Genomic DNA, 24,218 nt, shown 5'->3' on the forward strand with positions numbered 1-24,218 from the left:
TGTTAATTTGATTAAACTGTTCATTTGATGTTGCAACATTTTGGACAATTGTTCTGAAACTCTGCACATTATTATTAGTAGTATTTCTGAGAAGAAAACACATTTCCTCTGTAGATTCTGCTTGTTTTCCCTTCTCTTCTGACTCCCTGCTGCTCAAACCAGTTCCCATCTCCTCCTCTCAAATTCATTTCCATATTTGATCTTTTCTTTACTCACTCCCGTCCTCCATGATCCCAAGTTCCCTTTTCCTTTAATATCCATCTCTTCTTCCTACTCCACTCCACTATCCGTGTTTTCTTCCAGCTTTTTACGTTTCACTAATCCGATATCTTCCACTCTTCTTTCCCTTTTCCTTTCTTTGCCATGATAATTAGTTCTGAAGATAAGCTCATTGGCTGTGCGTGACGGCGCTTGTGCTGCTTAACACAGCATGACAGCGAGTGTGTGAGTGTGTGTGTACAGGCCTGAGTTTGTATGTGTGTGTGGGGCTCTTCCGTTATGTGTGGATGTACAGTTATAGTGTGTGGGTGATCTGTGGGCTCATCAGCATGTGAAAGAGAGCTTGTCTCTGGAGGGCTGGAAGAGGGATGTGGAGATAACGGTACCCCGGCCTGCCACTCTCAGCTCTGGGTGGGAGGGGGGGGCTGACCAGTGCTGGCTGCTTTAATGGCTGGAACGAGGGTGTGAAAGAGTTCCGATCGTGGACCCTTCCAACTGCTGAATCCCCGTGTCTGTCCTCTCAGACCCCTCTCAGAGCCACGTGTCCCTGGGCTGCAGTGAAGCCCATCCTGGCCAGGCACGAGGCAGCGGATAAAAGCAGCTCAGCCCGCCAGTGTTGCTGTGTGCTGCCTTCTTTCTTTGGGTTGACTCATCCATGACATTCACTCCAGCATCGGCCTCTCCTGCTCGCCAACTTGGGCACAATGCAAGCGGGAACAGGCACTTGTGTGTGTGTGTGTGTGTGTGTGTGTGTGGGGGGGAGGGTGGAGTGCGTGTACAGTACAATCTGTTTGTGCTATCTGAGAGCATATGACTCTGTGTTTGGACTTGCTAGTCAATTTCCAGCACGGCCTTATTGATAGAGTTCCATATTTCTTTCCATTCCTTCCTTGTCTGTTTATCTTTCTAAAGGGGTGAGGTATGCTTTGCAATACTACTGGGCTGAAACCTTCCTCACACAGGGGTGAATGGATCCTGGCTTCACCTTCCTTTCTGTCCCGATCCAAAAACCCTACAACCCCTCCCCAAATTCTTTAAAGAAACACTACAGCTTGGCATGTTTTTTTCCTTTTCTTTTCAAAAAGGATCCTGGAGTCTCCTTTTCAGACACTTTCATCTTTTGTTCTTTATTTTAGACCCATTTTTAGCACACCCTATCTGCACACTCTAACATACTGAACCGTTACATTAACTCCACCCACACATCTGCCTGCCTGTGTGTTTTCTCTATTGCATGTAAGCATCCTGTTGCATTTATATCTTTTTAATGAACAGCTGGTTTAAGGTGTAAAGAAAGTGTGCTGTACACAATAAAATACATAACTTCTGGCCTCAGAAATATTTCTTGACCCCCCCCCTGAAATGTGCATCAGTGTTAAAGTGATGGTTCGGAGTAATTTCACCCTAGGGTCCTTTGCAACATGACCTCGAGACAAACACCCCCCCAGAAGCTTTTTTCACCTGGGTCGAACATTGGGAGAGTTAGCGTAGAGCAGCGTTATCAGCTGAATAGCTTAAGCGCCGATATCGGGCACGTTTGTATCGCAATGTTTCCCCACTAATAATGCCGAAAGATACCAAAGCACGTCTACAAGTAGTACAAATAGGTTATGCACTCATAAAAGCGATGGATTGGAAAGTTTGTAAGTTACACCAGAAGTTTATGTAAAAAAACACTTGCCTGCTGGCTTCTGCTCTCTACTGTTGTTGCTGCTGTAGGACGAGTGCTTAGGGACGTCTACAAATTACAACACCGAAAAGAGATGCAACAAAAATATTTTTTAATTTAACTTTTTTTAAAGTAAGTGCTGTAGTATAACTAGCAGGAGACAAGTAATAATTGAGTTAAGTTTGGAGACATTACCTTATTTAATCATTGAATTAATAAATATTTTTATTGTAACTCTTTTCGGTGTAGTAATTTGTAGACGCGCTCGCCTAAGCACGTCTAACTGCGGAGTAGCAGCAGCAGCAGCAACAGCAACAGAGAGCTGAAGAGAGCAGGCAAGTGTTCATAAACTTCTGGTGGCGCTTACAAAACTTTCCAATCCGTTTTATGAGAGCATAACCTATTTGTACTACTTGTAGACGTTTGGTATCATTTTGGGCATTATTAGTGGAGTAACTTACAAGATACAAACGGTGTCCATTAGCCCCTCCGCTAAGCTATTCAGCTGATAACGCTACTCTAGCTAACTCTCCCAATGTTCGACTCAGGTGAAAAAAGCTTCTGGGGGGGTGTTTGGCTCGAGGTCATGGTGCAAAGGACCCTAGGGTGAATTACTCCGAACCATCACTTTAAGTTACACTCCAGGAATACCAGAACAACTTTAGAAACGGGTGTAAACACAAAATAAAGATACTTTTTTCATGCTTTCTATTTATCACTGACTTCACTTCACCAACCTTCAAGGAGCTTCTGCAGTACAAGGTTGCGACAGACACTTTTCCCCTTTCAACAACTTTTGATTAAAATTCCTGCACGAAACATTCAACCTTCTGATTCTTCTAAAGTATTGACTTAGAAGCGAACGAGCAGTAAGCACAGATCCCAACATCTGATAAAAGAGAAGTGAACAAACATGATTTTCGATAACTCCCTGAGGGCAGAGCAGCATTGCTGAACATTTACAGACACTACAGGCCACTTAAAGTGGGATGGTGATTATGTAGCAGGTGCACGTTGCTCTTTGGGTTTGTGTACCTGTGACAGAGGAGTCGTTGCCGTTCTTTTCGCCGTGGCAGTCCTCTTGTCCGTCTGCGTTCTGCTGCGTGTGCTGCAGACTCAGTTTATGGCAAACCTCGAACGCCTGGCCCACTGTCCGAACAATACGCATGGCCTGACTCTGGGTGGGTGGGGGGAGAGAAAGACAAAGAAAGAAATGCAGTTGAAAATCCTCAGAACATAACTTGAAGAACTGTTGTGCTTATTTCTAAGTTTAAACATTGCATTCAGTATTGCGATTGTGTGTGTTTTTTCCCCTTTAATATTTCTAAGTTTGAGTTTTTGTAGGTGGTGCGCTTTTCTTTGCTATCCTGCGACTTCTATTTCCGATTGGATCCTTACTTTGTCCTCAGGTGCAAAGAACTGGACGCGTCTGCTTATGTCTTTCCGCCCTGCTCTGAAAAAAGCAGGTCAAGTGAAAACAACTTAGGTTGTCTGACTTGTCACAGTAGAGAGGTGTCGAGGCAGAAAAAGATTTCATATTGAAGCCCTGAGGCCTAGCCTCTAAACATCACTCATCATTAGCTGAAGTGAAGTCTAAGTGTTCAGTGTGGATCAGTATCAGAACATAACCCCAGGCTTAGTATCAGATGAGAAATATAATTTATTAGGCACATCTGGGTTTCCTATTACATTAATAACTTGAACTGGTTTTGGCAGTCTGGGTCTGGGTTGCTGGGCCATGGCTTCACTCCACAGAAGGTTCTGGTTTTGGGGGTCAGAAAAACTCCAAACATATTCACTTTCTGTACCGAGGTGAAGTGTGGCTGCAGTCTCACTGTACTCGCAGTGTAATTTATTATTATTTTATTTTTTTCTATCAAAGCATGCTGCTTCAGCTTCATTTAGTGCTGATGTTGTTTCCATAGAGACAAAGCACTTTGTCAGCAAAACGAATTTATGTCCAGATCTCAAAAAAACTTGCTCCATTACCATACTGACCCTTAAGGCTCAATTATACTCCGGACGTGTACATGGACAGCTGTGGACCCCGCAGGCGCATAGTAGGTGGTGCCCAAATTCTTTCATATGTAGGGCCAAAATGTAATTTATGTAATTTAAGGCCACGGGCCAAAAATAACGTAATTCTTTGTAGATAAAACTTGTGTATGTAATTTAATAGGGAAGTTTAACAGCACTGTGCTTTAAATTGCCGTACAACTCAGATTAAGAACTTTTTTGCCACTACGGTTGGGATTTTGCAGCACTTTCAAAATAATAGGAGAATAAGCATGAGCATGCCAAATGCAATGGCGGGCAAAAACAATGGGGGCACGGGCCAAACACGGGCCCCAAATTAGGCAGCCTTGGGTTAGCTGCTTCGAGTGGATCGCTACGCTGCCACGTAGAGGAATTTGCGTTTCCTAGGATGGCGAAGGAATGTCCCGCCATACTCTGCCTCTGACTAGCTTACACTGGCTTATCAATCTCACTCCTTATGCCTAAACCTAACCAATCCAACCAACAGATGCAAAAAGTAATAGCCAGTCAGAGGAAGAGTAGGGAAGGTCATGCGGAATGGCCACAAACAATTGTCAGAATATGTACGTCCGCACAGAGCTCCCACGTATAGGCCCGACCCTCTGATGACGACATTTAGGTCACACAGACCCCGGCGGACCCTCGCACATGGACAGTATAAATTCGACTTTAGAACCACAGCTACTACCAATGATGACTAAGCTGCCTTTGTGGCCTATACTTTGTAGTGTTTAGTCACCTCACTAAAAGCACACAGCATGTGGTCCTTTCAAAAATGTCAAAACCCTTTCATGGCTGTATGGGGTCCAAATTCATTGAAATCTCACCAAAGGCCTATCATCAAACTTCCAAAACCGCTTATGTTTCACTAGATTATTCTCACAATCTAGGAGGGAATAGTAATCAGGAATGATTTCCTGATGTGATGACGATTATGCGGAAATGCATAACTGGGTGTTTAATTCAGCCGGTTAATGATTATTGAAATAATAATTAGTTTCAGCAATGGCCACGAGCACAATCTTTGAGCTATCTACTGATCTGTGTAGCTACTGTAACAGACAGTAAGAACAATTTCAGACCATCAAAGCTGCAATCTGCAGACATGGGGGACTCGAGTCGCATGACTTGACTCGAGTTAGACTCGAGTCGCAAATTTTAGGACTTGAGACTTGCTTGATAAACATTCATAAAAGACTGGACTTTGACTTGATATTCATGACTTGACTCTTGAGTCAAATTACTTGACTTTCTGTTTATTTCTGATATTGAGGAGGAGTTAACTTTACGATTTTAGAAAATCCATATACAGATGAGAAAATCTGATTAGGTGTTCTGATTGGGTGCTGTTGCATGCGTGGCCGGGAACCCGTTGATAATATTACCAAGAACAGTTGCGGTAGACCTGCAGTAAATGAGACTGGCTATGGCTAGTAACTTAACGTCATGGATCCCTCTGCACCGAAAATAATAAAGTTGGGCTTTAACGATTACACATCTGGCCAGGCAAAGAAGAAACTAACAGCAGTTTGCAAGGTCTGCAGTACAAACATTTCCGACACAACCACCAGCACGTCGAATTTCATCAGACACTTTAAATCCCACAAGGAAAGGTAAATTATGAAGTCAGCCTAATCTTTTTACTAGCCATAGTCAGAAGTATGGTAGTGTTAGCTAAAAAGATTCGGCTGACTTCATAATTTACCTTTCCTTGTGGGATTTGAAGTGTCTGATGAAATTCGACGTGGTGTCTGATAGATTAGTCTGATAGAGACGATTATACTTTTTAGTTAATAGGCAATTGGACTAAAATACGTTAAATGGCAACGTGAAACATGTTCTTGTGTCTAGGTATTATCCTGATTTATACGCTAGCAAAAACGTTGATGATGGCAACGGCAATGTAAAGTAAGCCGCTCTCTCTCTTTCCCTCCTTCCGTCTAAAACACGTCCCTATCCCATAAGTTACGGTAACTGACAAACGTCACTCTCTTTCTCACACACACACACACACACACACACACACACACACACACACACACACACACACACACACACACACACATACACACACACACACAGTGGCAAATGAAGTGGGGGAAAAAACAGGGAAGTGAAAGAGGGGTTGAAAAAAGGAAGGTGAAAGTGAGACGGGAAGGAAACTAAAATAAATGACATGGAATAAAGGAAGTCTTTATTTATCTACCTCCAGCTATGGCTTACACTAGCCCCCCCCCTCGCGCACACACACACACACACACACACACACACACACACACACACACACGCACATACACACATTCACTCACCAATATTAATAACTTTTCACTCACTCGTGAGAGAGCACACATTCACTCACAAATACACTGACAAATATTAAAATATACTATCCATTCCATGTGATAAATACACTCAGTCAATCTCTCCAAATTACGCAAAGATGGTGGGATTCAGCTACTCTTAAAGAATGTGTTTTTTTTTCTTTAAGAGAAGGAAAGGTTAAAGGATGTGTTTCTGCCCCATAAAAGTGAGGCATGTTTGAAGAATATTATTCAACTTAGAAACCATTATACTTGAATTGTTCGAATGAATTTCATGAGTTGATGTCATGTTTGAGGCATACTGAACATGTATGTTGATTTATTGTTGGCCTAATATCAGTTTCAGGCTGTGTTTTTTTTATCTGTATAAATTTAAACTGTTCAGATGTATGTTGTGGCTTGGACGCAATGTCTTTTAATAGGAAGAAATGCAAATAAAACTCCAGCAGTTCATAACCACTGTCTTTAGCTTGTTTAAAAATGGAAACTTTTGTATGACTTGACTTGTGACTTGCTTGACCAAAGCTATGACTTGACTTCCTTGATTGTCTCAAACAATGACTTGGACTTGCTTGAGACTTGAAGGTTAAGACTTGAGACTGGCTTGTGACTTGCCCATGCGTGACTTACTCCCATCTCTGGCAATCCGTGACCTTACACACATTCAAACTACGGCAAACGGATTACAGAGCGTCGGTGTTGTGTTTCTGAACTGAAGGAAACATTGACATGAGTACCAGATTATGGAGAAAGTCTCCCAAAACATACATACTTTATACAGACAGATATCTAAATAAATCAGCCTAAATCACCTTCAGCTGTCAACTTGTGCCCCTTTGACATCTGTCTTCTCTCTTTTCTAATTTCCTGGCAACGCATGTTAATATCCTGAAACAGACAAGACAGGTTGCTCTACCAGCTTTAAGATACGTTAAGAGAATATTGCCTTTAGCAGCAGGCTGCTGTTAAAAGAAACGGCAAAATAGGCGTCAGCTGAGAAAAACAAAACAAAGAACAAACTGTCAGAGTCAATTTAAAAAAGAATACACAAAACAACATTTGACCTTTCTTGTGGTAAGTGGTCAGAGACGCCAACATGCAAATATATTATTGAAGGAACCCTTTTGGCCTTTACTCTCTCCTCCCTTGCTCTTTTCCTGCTCAGACTCACTGTTGAGTTTGCTGTTCTGTTCTTTTCTTCCATCCATTAAGCCCCGCCCCCTGTCTCCTTCTTCTTGTTTATGTCTTTTTACCCCATGCTGGTGCTCAGCATGACAGCAAACACATGTGTTTTCCAACAGGGAAATAATGACAGACGCTGGTGTTATTGTACACAGTGAACACACCAAAGGCTCAGGCTCCCCTGACTCACTAATTGGGGAACGCACAATCAAACTCAATGCTGTACACAGAGTGGCTTTCTTTCTTCCCCTCAGCCCCCTGACTCTTTATCTTAATTAGTCCCTTAAAAAGGTTTGACTGCCAGAAGCCCAAAATGTAACCTTTCAATAAACCCAAAGCAGATAACCTAACATCTGTCACAGAGCCGCAAAGATTAACCGATGAATCCGACAATACAGTAAATCTAACAAGCTCTCTGAATCCAGCTTCTTAAATGTGAGTATTTTGGTTTGGTGGTATGGTTTATTGACTCCTTTATGACATTAAACTGAATACCTTTGAGTTGGGGAACAAAACAAGACATTTAAGGACATCATCTTGGGCTTTGGGAAACACCGATTGGCATTTTTCCCTGTTTTGTGACATTTTATAGACCAGACAACTACCTGATTAATGGAGAAACTAATCAATGGATTGATCAAAAATTAAAATAAGTGTTATTTGCAGCCCTGCTCTGTCAAGTCGAATAAATGTACCGACTCATAACAACCTGTTCAGAAGCGAAGCGGGCGCACCAGCCCCCGTGCTAAGCAATTGTTTCGGCGATCAGATTCGGTAATCAGTTTCAGCGATCACTTTCGGTGTCTTTTTTTTCCCCGTGAGCCGCGAGCATATGTGTCAAGCTAGGTAGGTAATCAAACACAGCAAAGCCACAGCGGTGTGTTCTTGGCTTAAGCAGCGGCAGAGAGTCTGTGGATGAGAGGGCACGACAGAGGTCAGGGACATAACTTCGAAGCATATAAACTATAAAGTCAAGTGTGAGACTATATTTATATTACCATGATCTTAAAAATCTATCCTGAAAGAAACTCACAGCCAGTGCAGGGATTTAAAGACAGCAGTGATGTGATTAAGCAGTGAGGTGAGCTTAGTTCTTTGTTCCAGTTACACTCTGCCAGCAGCAGACTTTTTGAGGACACTGGAGACTAATGCATTATAGTAGTTAAGCCTAATTGCAATAAAAGTGTGCACATGCTGTTTCACCGCGAGAAAGAAAAGCTTTGACATTTGCAATAGTCCTGACAGAGGGCTGCTTTGCTTACGTTAGTTATAGTGCTGTCAAACGATTAAAATATTTAATCGCGATTAATCGCATTAATGTCATATAGGGCTGCACGATTATGGCCAAAATGATAATCACGATTATTTTGATCAATATTGAGATCACGATTAATTATCACTATTATTTGTTGATTTTAGCCAAAACAAATTTTATTATATAATTATAACTGCTTTTACATCCATATTGTGCTACATTCCTACTAATACATCCATATTGTGCTACATTCCTCCTTTATTGAAGGATACTGTGAAGGAGTATGCCATTTCAGCTGTTGTGCGACCGCTTTCCACACATGTATCGTTTGCCGGAAAGATACAGGCAACGCAATTTTTCTGTTCACGTTAACGGGCCATATGGTCCCGGTATCTACCAGACGAAATAGTCACGGCGATTTCTGTGGCTCATTACACTGCCACTTACATGTCTGCGTTGCGCTCTGATGCTCCGAAACCCACATTAGAGGCAACATAAACATCACTGAATGTCACGCTAGTAAACACTAATAACACGTTACACAGCAGGTAACGTTAGCCTACCGTTAGCCACAGTAGTAACTGGATTAAACACGGCTAAAATGCTGACTGCTAAACAGTGTAGTGTGTCTGTATTTCACTGTAGGATTCCAACAGCGGGACATTCAACAGTCTGCTACTAAAGCTATGAGCTAAAAGACACAAACTAGCACTGGTCACTGCTGTTGTCTGAAAAACAACACAGACGGGACAAAACGTTGCGTTTACTGGTAAACCGGTAAACATTGTGACCGGCTTATGATGACCGACTGCTACCTGTTGTGGAATTTTCCTCACGTTACTCTGTCCTCTGTGACTGTCTACATCTAGAAACTAAGCTGCGCCGGTGCGCAGGCAGAACAGCTCTGATTGGCTCATGGAGACATGTGATCAGACAGTGGTTTATGGAGCGCTAGATTGGCTTTGCAAAAACTGTTCTATGAAGGGAATGACGCATTTTAAATATCGCTCGATCACACAAATTTGATCGTGGGAAGCCAAAATCGTGATCGTGATTAAAATTTGATTAATTGTGCAGCCCTAATGTCATATTTAACTTGCAATTAATCGCACATTTTTATCTATTCTAAATGTCCCTTGATTTCTTTTTGTCCCATTATTTTTTCTCATTTTAATGCTCTTATCAACATGGAAAAGTGGATCGGCTTGCTTTTTGCTTTTGTCGCCTGGCTTTGACGAGGGGGGGCGGAGAATTGGCATCAGCTGTGTGCTCGGCCATCAAGTGGTATTTCAGACTGGACGTGCTGCGATGATAGCTCAGTTCACAACAACCAAACACACAGATCACTTTGGTCTTGTCAATGGAACCATTTGGCAACTTTTTAAAAGTAAACTTTCCATTCAGAATCTTATTGGCATCCATTTCGGCGTCTCGCGCTCGCCATCCACTCAAAACGTAACGTTAGCCTACTACTCTTTGGCCAGCTCGCAAGCCCAAACAAGTGTGTGCAGCGTAACTGTTGTTTTGTTTCCGGTCTAGCTAGATCCTAGATGAGGGGTTGTAGTTTTTCTACCGTTACTAGTTGTTGCAACAGCATGTGAAAAAAAACTACAAAGTTTGCTAGGCCAAAAGAACGTTAATGACGCCGACTTTGTTAATTAGCTTTAGACAAGTCGATACATACCCTTTCATCTTCGCGTGTATAAGCGGGTCTGACGTCTCCAGCGGCATCAGCCCTTCACAGAACAGGCAGGTGAATGGTTCCAGTAATCCTACTGCTCCGATTAAGTGACAAATAGCGGTAACATAGTCTTATTTAATGTTATGATTTTAGTAAAAATTAACGTAACATGAACACCATCCATTTAACCGTAAAACAAACCGGGAACTATATTGTACGGAATATTATGCTCGCAGCAAGCCTGTCTGAGAATATAGTTCCCGGTTGTTTTACGGATAGAACATGGCTGTGTCTCATGTTACTTGTTTTTGTACACGCTGTGACTCTAACAAATCACAACATGTAAATAGGGAACATGTTGGCGTTATTTTGTCACTTTTGTCACAATTCGGAGCAGTAGGCTAGTTGGAACCAGTTACCTGCAGGATCTGTGCTAGGCTAAGCTAATGCTGGAGCCGTCAGATAGTGTTACAGCACGCACGGAGATGAGAATGGTATGTATCGACTTGTCTTACTCTGGGGGTTACGGTGAATAAGCTAAATTCCCAATAAGTCGGCGTGTTCCTTTAATCTTGCGCAAAAAAAAAATTGACGCCGTTAAAATGTGTTTGCGTTAACGCCGTTAATACCGCGTTTAACTGACAGCACTAGTTGGTTACATTCTTTATGTGACTGAAAACTAGATCAGAGTCAATCATAATAAATAGTGATGGGTCGTTCGCCAATGAGTCGGCTCTAAGAGCCGGCTCTTGTAGGTGAACGACGGGAGCTGGCTCGCATATCCAAAGAGCCGACACTATTTTTAACAATATAGAATATAGAAATTAAATCATAATGTAATAATGAAATAATATGTGAATTTTATTTTATTTAAAATAATTGACTAATTCAAAGAACAAAAAAATTATTATATAGGCACACATTAGTTTCGACTGTCTGATCAGCCTCACATTCCTGTCAATCATACACAAGGTGTCAACCAATTATACGGCATGAGGGAGGGGCCGAGCCATCACACACACACACACACACACACACACACACACACACACACACACACACACACACACACACACACACACACACACACACACACACACACACACACACACACACAGTCAAACTCGGAGGAGAGGACAGAGGAGAGGACAAACAGCTCTGAAAACAAAACTGAGAGAAAAAGAGGGACCAGTTTAATCCTTTCAGTTATTTATTTTTCTTTAATATGGGTTCTATTATGTTGTTCAGATTCAGATTGTATTTGTTTCTATACATTAAAAGTTGTAATTTAAATGCAAATGTTTGTGAGCGGAGTCAAACGAGCCGGCTCACGAAAAAGAGCCGGAATGCCCATCACTAATAAAATCTCTTTCTCTGTGATAAAACCTGTTAGCCTGACAAGCCAGACCCACATCCAGATGTTGGGTTGTCTTTCAAATTCCCTCTGCACGCAGTAGGGTAGCACTACAACCAGGCAGAGCAACGAAGAAGGTAGCAGAGCTAGTTGATAGATTAAACTTTTGCCGTATCCGGTTGGCAAAACTCCGAATACATCTTCCTTTTTTAAGAATGATTCCGTTCTTTGTTCTTTTCTCAAAGAAAAGCTTAACTCCAAGTCTTCCAGAAGACCGCTGTTCCCAGCAGCAGCAGCCATAAGCCCGCCCACCGACTCTATACACGATGTGATTGGCCTGACCAGAGTTTGGGATTTCCAGCTCACAAGCCAACGGAGAGGGCCTAGACCCCCCTGGCTGCAAATAGCATTTGCTGCCGCTAGGGTGCGTCTAGATTTCTAGGCTAAAAACCTGTTCAAACACTGAAAAATGTTTACATTCTTCCGACACTTTCCAACTCCTGAGGCTATGAAAGTAACTACTGTCCTCTCGCAGCAAAAGCAGAAATAGCAGGACTTTCTTTTGCCGTCACAAAACCTCCACCTTCAGACAGACGATTGCATTGCGTGAAAGAATGCAGCCTTTGTATTCATCTGAATGGGAAAGACTACGATGGCATATGTGTTGATGAAATGAAAGGAAATACTCCCAGAGGCACTTTCCTGATGGATTACTTTGCAGTCTCAAGCGTTACCTGGTGATCATGACAACGACAAATAAAAGGACTGCCGCTGTGAAACCTTTCCAGAGTTGAAAAATCCTACACTGTAATAATATAAACTGCTGTGCAGCGTTTCAGTGTTTGATACACCTTCACATTCATGGATCGGTTACTCAAATTGGACTTTGTGGATCATATTTCATTGACTCACCGGTCCCTGAAAGCAACACGCCCCACACCAACGCAGCTCCTTGTGTTTTTCTTACTGGTAGGGCTGTTTCTGGTCTGAACATCTACTTTTGAAGAAGTAGGCTGGGTCAACAAAGCTTTCGACTTTGACATATGATTGATGGCCCATCTTGCACCAACAGCCAACACTGCTATCTTTTAACCAACCCTAACCAAAATATTCCTTTAACAATGACCAAATGGTTTTATCTTCTTTACAATAGAGGTGGTAGATCACAAAACACTCATTAAGAGTCATTTGTTAAAGATACTGAGAAAGGCCCTGTTTGGTGGCTTTGTATAGGACTGGTTGGCAACTGTACGTCTTCAGTGTTATCTAGACATTGTTGAATGGACAGTCCCTTCTAATCATTCTCAGTTTACTTACTTTATATCAGGACGGGTGTCCTGTATCTAGACATTTTATGCCGAGAGCCAATTCTCCAACGGATTTCCAATTTTGGCAGCTGACAAGACCACTAAGAGATTTGTCACTCAAATGCAAAAACCTGTATATCCTGATGTAAAGACACGGACTAGTTCCTAAGTTGGACATCTGTCACCATCTCTGTCTAGCTCTCTGTCTCTATCGCTCTGCCCATCACTTTTCCTCTCTGTCAATTCAACTAAGCAAATGTACCCTCTCTGTATCTCGGTCGGTCTTATCTCTCTCTTCTCTATACATCAAGCTGCCAGTGAGCTGGATCCCTGCAGCAGAAGAGTTGCTCTTAGCGGCTATAGACTAGGGCCAAGTCAAATCAGCGATGCATTATTTATCCCAGGTTAGCCACAAAGGCTCAGCGGTGGTTTCGCAGTCCTCCTGAAAGTCTTGGCACAAGAAAAGATAAGGGACAAAAGGGAATATAATGCAATCTAGAAAGAAGAAGGGTAAACAATGAGAGGATGGTAGGGGAGTTACTTCTAATTAAAGCCTTGCCAACGTCTTTCTCCTCTGTTGATTACCTCATTCAGTCATTCTCTCTTCTTCTTAACCACAATCCCTCAGAAACATACCCATCCATCATCTCCCCGCCATCTACCGGACAGACAGCAGAGCTCTCTTTCTCTAACAGACACAAGGACCGATACAGAAAATCTTTTCTGCCCAAAGACAACACCTCGCCTCTGTCCTACTGACAACTATCAGAGCTACCATCTCTGTAGTTTCTGCCTCAACCACGCCGCTCTGTTTTGCACCTTCAATAACCTTGCACATGGTGATTTTGCACATATTTATTCTCCCAATCTACCTCCATAATTGTCTAATGTACATAGTGTATGTTACTCTCTATTTATATTTTAGTACAAGCAGTTTAGTGTATTCATAGTGTACTATAATATATATATATATATATATATATATATATATATTTTTCTAGAGTATGCTAAGGTTTTTCTTGTATTCTGTATTGAGCAGTTTTAATTTATATTATTTGTGGTGTTTATTTTAATGTAATATATATTTTTCTGTGGAATGCCTGCTGCCGTAACAAAAGAATACCAATTCTATCCATCCATCCATCCATCCATCCATCCATCCATCCATATGCACATGAGGTATTTGTAGTGTAGAAAAGTAGAGATTACAGCAAGAACTACCTCTGATTTATTCTGCTTCCTCTCATTAACTGCCTTACCTGGACTTCCTGATCACCAACTAACTACTCTAATGATTGAGGCATGGCCAGGCCTTTGATTTTGATTGCCTCAAGGAAATTAGTGGGAGAGCTGGGAGGAATAACACTGAGTGTGTGAGAGCACTGCAGAAGGACATTATCAGATCAAAAAAGTACTAATCAATGACCAGGTTTGGGAGAGCATGCTTGAGTGTGAGAGCATGAAGTAAGTGGAGTGTGATGAAATGACGTCATGATGCCTCAGTGACTCTTCAGGATCATTAGCTCGCTTTCTAGGCTGTGCACATCGTACAGACACACACATTCGTACACTACAACGCCATCCTAGAGATAGATATCAAACCTAAATGTGTTTTACTACAGACTGAAATGTGTCCGTAGCAATGAGTTTCAAAAACTGTCAAGCATCAAATATAGGTATTAAATGGTTGATCCGATTCTTACTTACTTTACTTCAGAACATTGCAAATGTTTGACTTGTTAAAGTTCGTCTATGGCTACTTTAGGTAAGTTTGGTATATTTTGTTAAAAGGGGTTTACAGAGAAAAGCCAATACATCATCCATGTAGCAGAACTACATAAGCTCAGTGAACATAGTCAATATAGTCATGTGTGTCAGCTGTTACAAGTTAATATCAGGCTGTCAACAGAGACTCAAGTCTGCAGTTTAGTTCTATACTACACAGAATCTGTTGAATAATTACCAATTAAAAGTTACATTTCCATTTTTTTCTTTCTATTTTCTTTCATCTTTGCTGGATTCCTTTGAATTACATTTTGTTGCCAATATCATTTAATTAATTTCCTCTCCTAACAGCCAAACCACGGTCGGAAGGAGGGTAGAAGCTGGCGGAGGTGCATTGACCCATTCAGATAAAAAAATATACATTTTGGTGATTAGTGTTGAAATTGATGTAAAATAAATCAAGTGGGAACTGAATAAACCTCAGCGAAATTTCCGATTCCTTGCACCTTTTAAAGCCATACAGCAGCAATGCTAAATGACCCATAGGTGTGAATGTCAGCATAAATGTACTGTATAGCCCCTTTTACAAACTGGAAACCTGAAATTATTTAGACATTATTTAGACACAGAGCTGTATGTGCAAATGTCCAAATCAGTTTGATCGGACATCCAACGGACTTTACCCTGCCAGCTCTCTACCGCAAAGGTCATTGTCCGGAGAATTCACAGCGAGCGAGAAGGCGTGTTGATGACGTTTCTATCGGCTCGCACTAAACTGGAAGGAAACAAACATCTGAGGGTGAAGAAGAAAGGCCATTGACATGAACAACGAAAATGTCTAACTAGAGAGACGACAAGATCCAGAAACTTCTGTAGGTAAGGGCTGCCGCCTAAATCGTCAGACAGATACAAGAAACGGCAAGAGACTCGGTTGTTTATGACCAAATTATGTACCGGCTCCGTGACCGCGGTGTAATCAGCATCATGTCCTGTCTCCTGCACGCTCTACCCAGCACCACCTTTCACCTAAAGCAATTATTTCCAGCAACACATCTGAGACGGACAATCTCCTGTTGTGTGCTAAATGTGTGAAAGGGTAACTTTGGACAATGACCGGACCTGATCCATCGGACCTTCTTTGGAGAAAACGGCTTAAGTCTATCAGCCCTGTGATTGACTGGTGATCCGTCACACAGGAAGAGAAGGAATAGAAAATGATGGTGGATGGTTATCAACTATTGCTATTATAGAAAGGGTTCAGGTGTAGCTGCACAGACAACTGAGCCGGTCAGCAGGTTACGTTTGCGTCCCAGTTCAGAGGCTGGATTAAGGTTTCAGCCTACAAAAGGTGTGTCCTGCAGTGGCCCAATGTTTATGAAACCACAGCTTACAGTATGAGCTGTAAATAGAGACACAGCAAGAGAAACACTGGGGGTTAAGACAATCAGGGAGTGTGTGAGACAGAGCTGGTACTTGTTTAAAAATCTAAACTGTAGCTGTATATGACCAATAAAAACAGCCTGAAAAACAGACTTCAGCCTGTGTTTACATCTCAGCACTGACTCACGATCAATATATCACACCGCTGATATGGAGTACCTGGGAAGAAGCAATCTGAAGCAAACACACAAACACGCCTACACTATAGATGCAATGACTTGTTCCACTGTGGGATATTTTTGTCTCTGCAGTAAAAGTACGGCAGCCTTGACACAGAGGTAGAAATAAAAAAAAATTAGATTGAAAGAGAGTAAAATAGAGAGAGTGAGACAAAAAAGTTCTAGACAAAAGGATCATTTCGTTGAGATATGGATATTCAATAACAATAGCTGAAAGGAAATTAAATCCAATTATCTTAGCCAAGCTGTGTCGAGAATGACGCAAGTCCTTTTCATTGATGTCTGGAAATAGCTATATGTCTTTTTACATTTTATATCAGCACTCCTCAATGTCAATGATAAAACAATTGATCCTCTCATCATCTTCCTTGAGCTTTATCCAGCCCAACTTTGTTAATACATTGTCTATGTTAAGACATTAATTCACCACACTTATTGTACTTAAAACATGATTTTCAACCACCAAATACTACTTGAAACTGGCTTTATTCATGCAGCAGCTCACACAGTACTTTCCAATGTAATGACCTAGGAATGAATTTCATTATTATTTGGGCTTTGCAATCATCCTCGAAGGCAGAAGATTCAACTTGTCATCTGCGCCCAAGGCTGTAGAAGCCATTAGCCAATACTGAACGACAGCATGCGGTTTGAGAGAGAACTCAATTATCACTTGACACTGTAACCACAACTCTCGCTCCATCTCATCAACCAGCTGCGGACAACAGATGAGTCTTTATCCATCATAACCATCAGACAAAAAAAAAAAAAAAATAAGGACCAAAAACAGATTTTTTTTTTAACCCTCGGAGGTCCATTATTTGTTGTTTTTAGGATTTTAATCCTGTGGGTGTTAAGTGCTTACTGGAAATGGGAATCATGCGGCCAATCAGTATAATTATAACAGTAACAAAAATCAAAAGCACAGCTGCCAGCTGCAAGGTTTCCATTTAGCAGCAGTGATGGGATGTGTTGTGCTGTAGTCCATTCTCAGGTTTAAAAGGCTGTAACCAGGTCTGTCTCTCTACATGCTTGGCTTGTTAGGTGTTACTGCCTCATTGGTGATGATATGGGATAAAGATTGGACAGATCGTGTAATTATACGGTCACATGATATGTTCTAGAGCTGGACTGGCTTTACTGTCCAAAGCACTACTACTACAAGTCTCTAAATTTAACCCGAGGGTGGACAAAACCTTAAGGAGACTCATGGCATTCTGCCCTCTGGATTTTTATATTTCTTGTGTACAAATGGGAACTCTGACTGGATAGTGTGTGTGTGTGTGTGTGTGTGTGTGTGTGTGTGTGTGTGTGTGTGTGTGTGTGTGTGTGTGTGTGTGTGTGTGTGCTGGCGTGTGTGTGTGTGTGTGTGTCTACAGCCACACACCACCGGCAGTCTCAATGCTAACATACTGATGTTTAGCAGGTATAGTGTTTACCATGATTGCCACCTTAGTTTTGTAGAACTGAGAATGACTGGAATGATATAAATGATATTGCAGATTTTTGGTCATAAGCCAAAGTATTAGGCACAAAACCACAAATGCCAACCTAATAATGTTGCCAGAGGAAAAGTCGGTGGATCACAGACCAACACTGCCATCTATGAAACTCTGACCCTTCCCTGACCCTTCTCTCTGCCTGCTATTTCTCACATAAAACTGTATCTTCCAATCAGAGAAACCACCCTAAAATGCAATCATTTCAGAGGGTTATACACAAACACAATTGCGCACACAAACACGCACTGACCTCTCAGCCCAGGCAGCATTCAGTATTCTGATGAACACTCCCCGGGCTCGGCTCTATCACTATCAATTCTACATAATAAAGGCCAGGTCAATCATTAGCCTCCTTTAAACTGTCAATCAGAGGAAGAGTGAGAGAGTATGAGTTAGAATGGAAAGAGAGACATAGCCTGTCTCAGTGTTAGCACTGATGGGCCACTAAAGCCTTTTTATGACACGGTGATCTAAAGCGCAGCCATACTTTCACTGCTGGTAGTTAAGAGGGAAATAAAGTCTGCTTAATCTTCTACCTCATCTTACACTCGCAGCATTCCACACGTCGAAACTCACACACACACACACACACACACACACACACACACACACACACACACAAAACCACACACTGCTATGATGACATTTGTAATGCATGTTTATGTTTTACCGTTCAAAAGTTTGGAATCGCCTGCAACAAAAGCTTGATTGGGTAGGAAGATGTCTCAGATCGGTCTATATGCCTAAATGCTCTATGATGCTTTTGGGTTGGGAAAAGTCCTCTTTACTAAATGTGTTATTTTGTTTTGTAAATGGAGAACAAAATGCTGTACAATGGTTCAACCAGACTGATAACTGAAAGGGCAGAAAGAGACAAAGACAAGAAGAAATCAGCAGTCATTGGTAAAACAAACAGGAAGCTTAGCATCAAAATGTGTGCAAATAGGAACAGGCTCCTGTTTCAGTGTCAAGTGCACAACAACGCCGTCTATATAACAAGCTGGAATTAACAGGCAACGTGTCGCTTTGGCAATGCTATTCTTCAAACTTCACAATAGAAACAGAAGGTTAGTCTAGGGTTAGCACTGTTAATATCAGCTGAACATGCTATGGACTGAAGAATCACAGTTTAAACCTCTTCAATCTAACCATAGAGTAGACTGCAGAGCGCCCAAAGAAGAACAGGTTCGCAGAGTATTTAGAGGCCGGGTGCACCGTTGTGGTTTAACAATGATCAGACAGAATTAGTCTCCACAAACTGTCAACCTTCCACACCAAAAGCCTACGTAAAATAAAGAGAATATTCTGGCCCAACACCATTTCCAATCAACTTCTACTCAGCCAGTGTAAACATGACAACATGGCTACCATCATTATGAGATGGCGATGGAAATGGATTGGTCATGTAATACGTAGAGAGCAAGAAAACCTCACGCAAATTGCCCTTCACTGGACACCAGGTGGCAAACGGAAAAGAGGCCGACCCGAGAATAGCTGGCGCAGGACGGTGGAGGGAGAGCTGAAGACCCTACATCACACCTGGGGCTCTATAAAGACACTGGCCCAAAACAGACAAGAGTGGAAATCCTTTGTTGCTGCCCTACATGCCAACAGGCATAATACCACTTAGTACGTAAGTAGTAAGTAGACAGAACTAGTATTCTCCCCTCTCATGCAACACTGTGTGGACATGGACTAAATTGATGTTTTAATCATTGTATTCTTCTTCTTTAAAACTATTTCCAAATGCAGCCAAAACTGTTTAAAATGTAAAAAATGAATTTGGTTGAAAGTTCAGAGAGGTCAGAGAACTCTATTGTTATTAATAATAATGTATTATTTACATGTGTCTGAATTATACTGTTTTCAGCTGTTAAAATAGCCATCATTAAAGAAAAGTGGAAACAAATCAGTATAACAAATGATTCCAAACTTTTGAACATTAGATGTTTTTATAAAGCTTTATACAGCCAAATTCTTTTTACTTTAACTTTTTTTCCCACATCAGTATTAGTTTTTTCAGACTGCCTTCTGTCAATCACCAGACCCCTGCACCGAGAAAATATCTCCACCCAAAACATAATCTCTTGAAAAAATAACAAGTCTTATAAACTTTATATTATCACTGTTAGTAACCATAGCAGGTGCTACTGAGCTGCCACCATAACAACTAAGGCACATCTTGTAAATGTTTAGAAATACTATCCAGACAGTGTTAAATGAGATGTACTGTAACTGTAAAACATAATGGTGTTCGTCGAAATCTTCGAAGTCTCTCCATCCCCACTCTGCGGTGCATGTCCACACACACGCACGCACACACGCACACACACACACACACACACACACACACACACACACACACACACACACACACACACAGACACAGACACAGACACAGACAAAATGGAAAGTGACGCATACCAACATTCTCTGGGGCAACTAGGGGCCATTAAGCTGGAAACCTTTACTCTGGTGTGTGTGTGTGTGTGTGTGTGTGTGTGTGTGTGTGTGTGTGTGTGTGTGTGTGTTGTGTGTGTGTCTCTGTAAGAGATAATGAGGCACTGTGTGCTTCACCCAGCTAACCCCTCGACTTAACCATCAAGTCCTGCAATATTTTGGAAGCTACAGTGGAAACTGGGAGCACATTTTCTAACTGACTTTGTCACATTGCTGTACTCTTACTTTGACTTTCTCTGCTCAGCTGAGCCCTGCAGCACCACGTCCACCCCAGATGGGTTTCTGACCTGTTCCTCAAACCTTAAACAATGACAAGCCCATGGGGCCAGGAGGAATTATTGCTGCTCGACACCCGGGTGTCTCTTTATTGGAGGTTGTCAGGAAGTGGCTCAGACAGTGACTTGATTTAAGAGAGGAGGAGGAACTGCTGTAAACAATACATGACTAACAGCCTGTGAAAACATTGGAAATGACACACTTAGTGGCTGGCTTTTTCCATCTTCCTATTATACTGCTGAGAAGTTTGACGAGTTGGTTATTGCAACTCATGCGAAAACACAAATCCCTTCACTAATGCAAATATGAAATAAAAAAACAAAACACAAACGTCAAGTTTCTTCACACACATCCATCACTTTGTTCCCTCATCTTCTGCGCATGAGTAAATTTGGCAAATCTAATTTAGTTAAGAAAGCTATAATAAATCTAGGGAGCATGAGGTTTTCTTTTTATTTCCTAGAATATGTAGTCTAACCTTTGTTAGGTCGACGAATAACTAACACGGTGATGTACTAATTCAATAGTAATAGTCTTTTTCCTAATATGTTTGAAATTAGTTTTAAATTCAAAATGAATTATCCAACATACAATACAACGTGAGACATAACTACTAGTACTAACTACTAAATATGTATTTTAAAAGATATACATACTGATACATTTAAAAAATAAATTAAAAACATAACCTATATACATAAAACTTAATTTTGGGGCGCCTGGATAGCTCACCTGGTTGAGCGTGCGTCCCATGTACTAAGGCTCAGTCGTTACCGCAGGGTTCAATTCCGACCTGTGGCCATTTGCTGCATGTCATTCAACTTTCCTTTCAAAATAAAGGCCCCCAAAAAAATATCCCTCTCTCTGCGGTAACAGAGCCGCTCGTATTTTGGTCATAAACAACCAAATTGTCCGATGATATTGGCGTTGGCTCTTACAGACAGAAATCTCTCGTTGTCTCTGCAGTTAAAGATTTACGTTAGTGTCTTTGCTCCGTCTCCTCCCTCGTTGATTGTTTACTTCCGGTTTTGTCTCTCTCTCATCATATTCAAATTTACATTCTCATATATAGAATGTCTGTTTCTTTTTACTATTTGGATATGTATTCGAATTTAGAATATTCGTTGACAACCCTACTTTGGACCGGAGAGCATATGTAAAAACACTACAGTCTGATACTGTATGTTGGTAACTGAGCTACTGCATTCGGGCAGGTTGGCGTTAAATGCCTTGCTCAAGGACACCTCAATAACCTCAGGGTCAGGCCAAACCGGATTTCGAACTTGAACTCAGAGTGAGCTCTTTGTCTCCATTCAGGCTCTGCTTCTATTTAACATTTGAGAGGTATATAAAGCTTTAAAACAGACTTCCTGTCTTTTCTTACCTTCTTCTTGGACTTGAAGACATTGCAGCGGAACACATTACTCTGTCCGTCTCTGGCGATGTAGCTGAAAATCTTCAGATCCTGGGAGTCATGAGACACATAGAATATCCTGAAAGACAGAATACTATAGGTCAGAAATAGAATCGGAGCCTGGCAGCGTTTCTAAATGTATCTTAAGATGCAAAATAGGCACTCAGCCTATTTCTCTGAGGTTTTTATGTGACAAAAAATAAACACTGTTTTAAGTTTGTTTTACCCCGAACGCATGCGATCAAATTTTAGCTCGCAGGCACAGAAAGGGGAAAATAAAGTTGTGATTTTTTTATAATTTTGACAAAATTAACTGTTACGTAAGTACACACTTTGTCTACTATAGGGCTTTGAGAGAGGAAGTTCAGTGAGCCACATTGAAAATAAACCTTAATTTAAGGTTTTTAAAAAAAGACCTCAAGTGACAACAGTGACACATTCCAGTGTGAGGAGGAGATAGAGGAGGTAATACTATCACATCACAACATATCCTGTGTATAAGCAAGATGCAGGGGGAACTAAGTTTGAGACAATAATAGAGTTCTCTTGGTAGGAAGAGACTGTGTGCAGCCAACAGAGAAAACTATTATATTATATATATTTACAAGATCCTGCTGAGCAGGGAAATAGGATGAAATGAGTGTGGGGGCAGAAGGAGAGCAAAAGACATACTACACAATAACCTGCAGGAGGAAGGACAAGACTAAGAAGAAACTAAGAAGCTGGAAAATGTCATGTTGAGTTTGAAATAAAACAGAGGGCGATTTTTGTTTCATTCCACAAAAAAAACATCATGAACTAATGATGAACACAGACTATTAGAACTCTCTTCAATAATCTAATGAAGACAGTGTACGGAATCTATTTTCTATAAAACCTCAATGACCTTTATATCTGGTTATTTGTGAATACATTATTAATTATTATTAGCGTCAGTCCTATCTGGGCCATGTTAACTGGCAATACTATTTTTTACACAACAGGAGAAAGTAAAATGCTGTTTTCCAAAAGCATATTTCTTCTTCTTCTTCACACCCAGGGGTTCTGACTTTTTCAATATTTAAACAATCCTTCCCTAATCCTAACCAAGTGCTTTGAGTTGCCTCAACATAACCATAAAAAAACATTAAACCATGATTCAAATACCAGGAGTGGACATTGTTAGAAAATCTTTAAAACATTCTGGACTTTGTTGCAGACGTTCAACATAAATGTTTCATCATCTAGAAGACAAAAACAAATCTGCGTGACATTATGTTCCTGATGCAAATTAGTTATTATTGTTGGAGACAGGGTTGAAAATGTGTCATCTCAGAATATATAGTAAGATCATTAAGACATTCATCGCCCTGTAAATAGCCTCATGTTTCTCTTCTGTTCTTTGCTATTCTCACATCTAATGACCCCAGCATAATTCCAAAGGGGTTTCTGAGTGTTTCCGAGAAGTGTTTGTACAATTCTAACACATGCTTGAATAGTGCACAACTTACAGCATACTGTTCTGCTTTGCTAATGCAAATTTTCCACCATCCCACTGCGAGACTTAACATTCAAGATGAGCTGACGATCACGATACTCAACACGCATTCCATGTCCTGTATAATCAAGTTATAATTATAAAACTACACTTGCAGACTACATCACAGTGTGACTTTGCAATGAAAGAAAATCTTCATCAGAGCACTACTAAGTAGAGCTGTCAATCTTCCTCTACAATACGATTCAAATTGCATTTGTTATTTTTTTTTAATATTCAAATTATATTCAAATATTTAATGCTCAAATGCAGCCTGTTATTAATATGTACTACACTAATCATGCTTATGCATAGGTCAATGCCACTATCAGCATGTGGTTGTTGTTACAAGTTCTGTCCACTAGACGGACTACCAACATTAGCCTGGCCTTGAAGGGGACCTACGTCATGGCGCATTCAACCCGCTCTCACGCCAGTTTGTGAAATGGTCACATTATTTTGATTTATTGATTCATGTACAGGTCAAGATTTTCTCGTTTATTTCGTGTACAGGTCACGATTTTCTTGTTTTTTTTGTGTACAGGTCACGATTTTCGAACGTGACCATTTCACGAACTGCCAGGACAATGGGCTGCTCTGGGGGACGCAACAACGGGGAAATAAAACGCCACAACGGGGAAATGGAACGCCACACACCGGCGACAACAACGGGACGGACCA

The 24,218-nt window shown here is 41.1% G+C and overlaps 1 protein-coding gene across 2 annotated transcripts in view; it reads right to left on the bottom strand.

The window, feature by feature from the left end:
• Positions 1-24,218, bottom strand: part of nos1apa (nitric oxide synthase 1 (neuronal) adaptor protein a) — a 200,420-nt gene that overhangs the window by 41,280 nt on the left and 134,922 nt on the right. For both annotated transcript variants that reach the window (XM_039811043.1, XM_039811045.1), the window contains exons 5-6: positions 21,992-22,100; positions 2,924-3,065 (exon numbers count right to left, since the gene is read on the bottom strand). In XM_039811043.1, coding sequence (XP_039666977.1) covers positions 2,924-3,065; positions 21,992-22,100 — 251 coding nt within the window. The remainder of the gene's footprint in view (positions 1-2,923; positions 3,066-21,991; positions 22,101-24,218) is intronic.

Source organism: Perca fluviatilis, chromosome 9 (assembly GCF_010015445.1).
Source record: "Perca fluviatilis chromosome 9, GENO_Pfluv_1.0, whole genome shotgun sequence".
Lineage (NCBI taxonomy): Eukaryota > Metazoa > Chordata > Actinopteri > Perciformes > Percidae > Perca > Perca fluviatilis.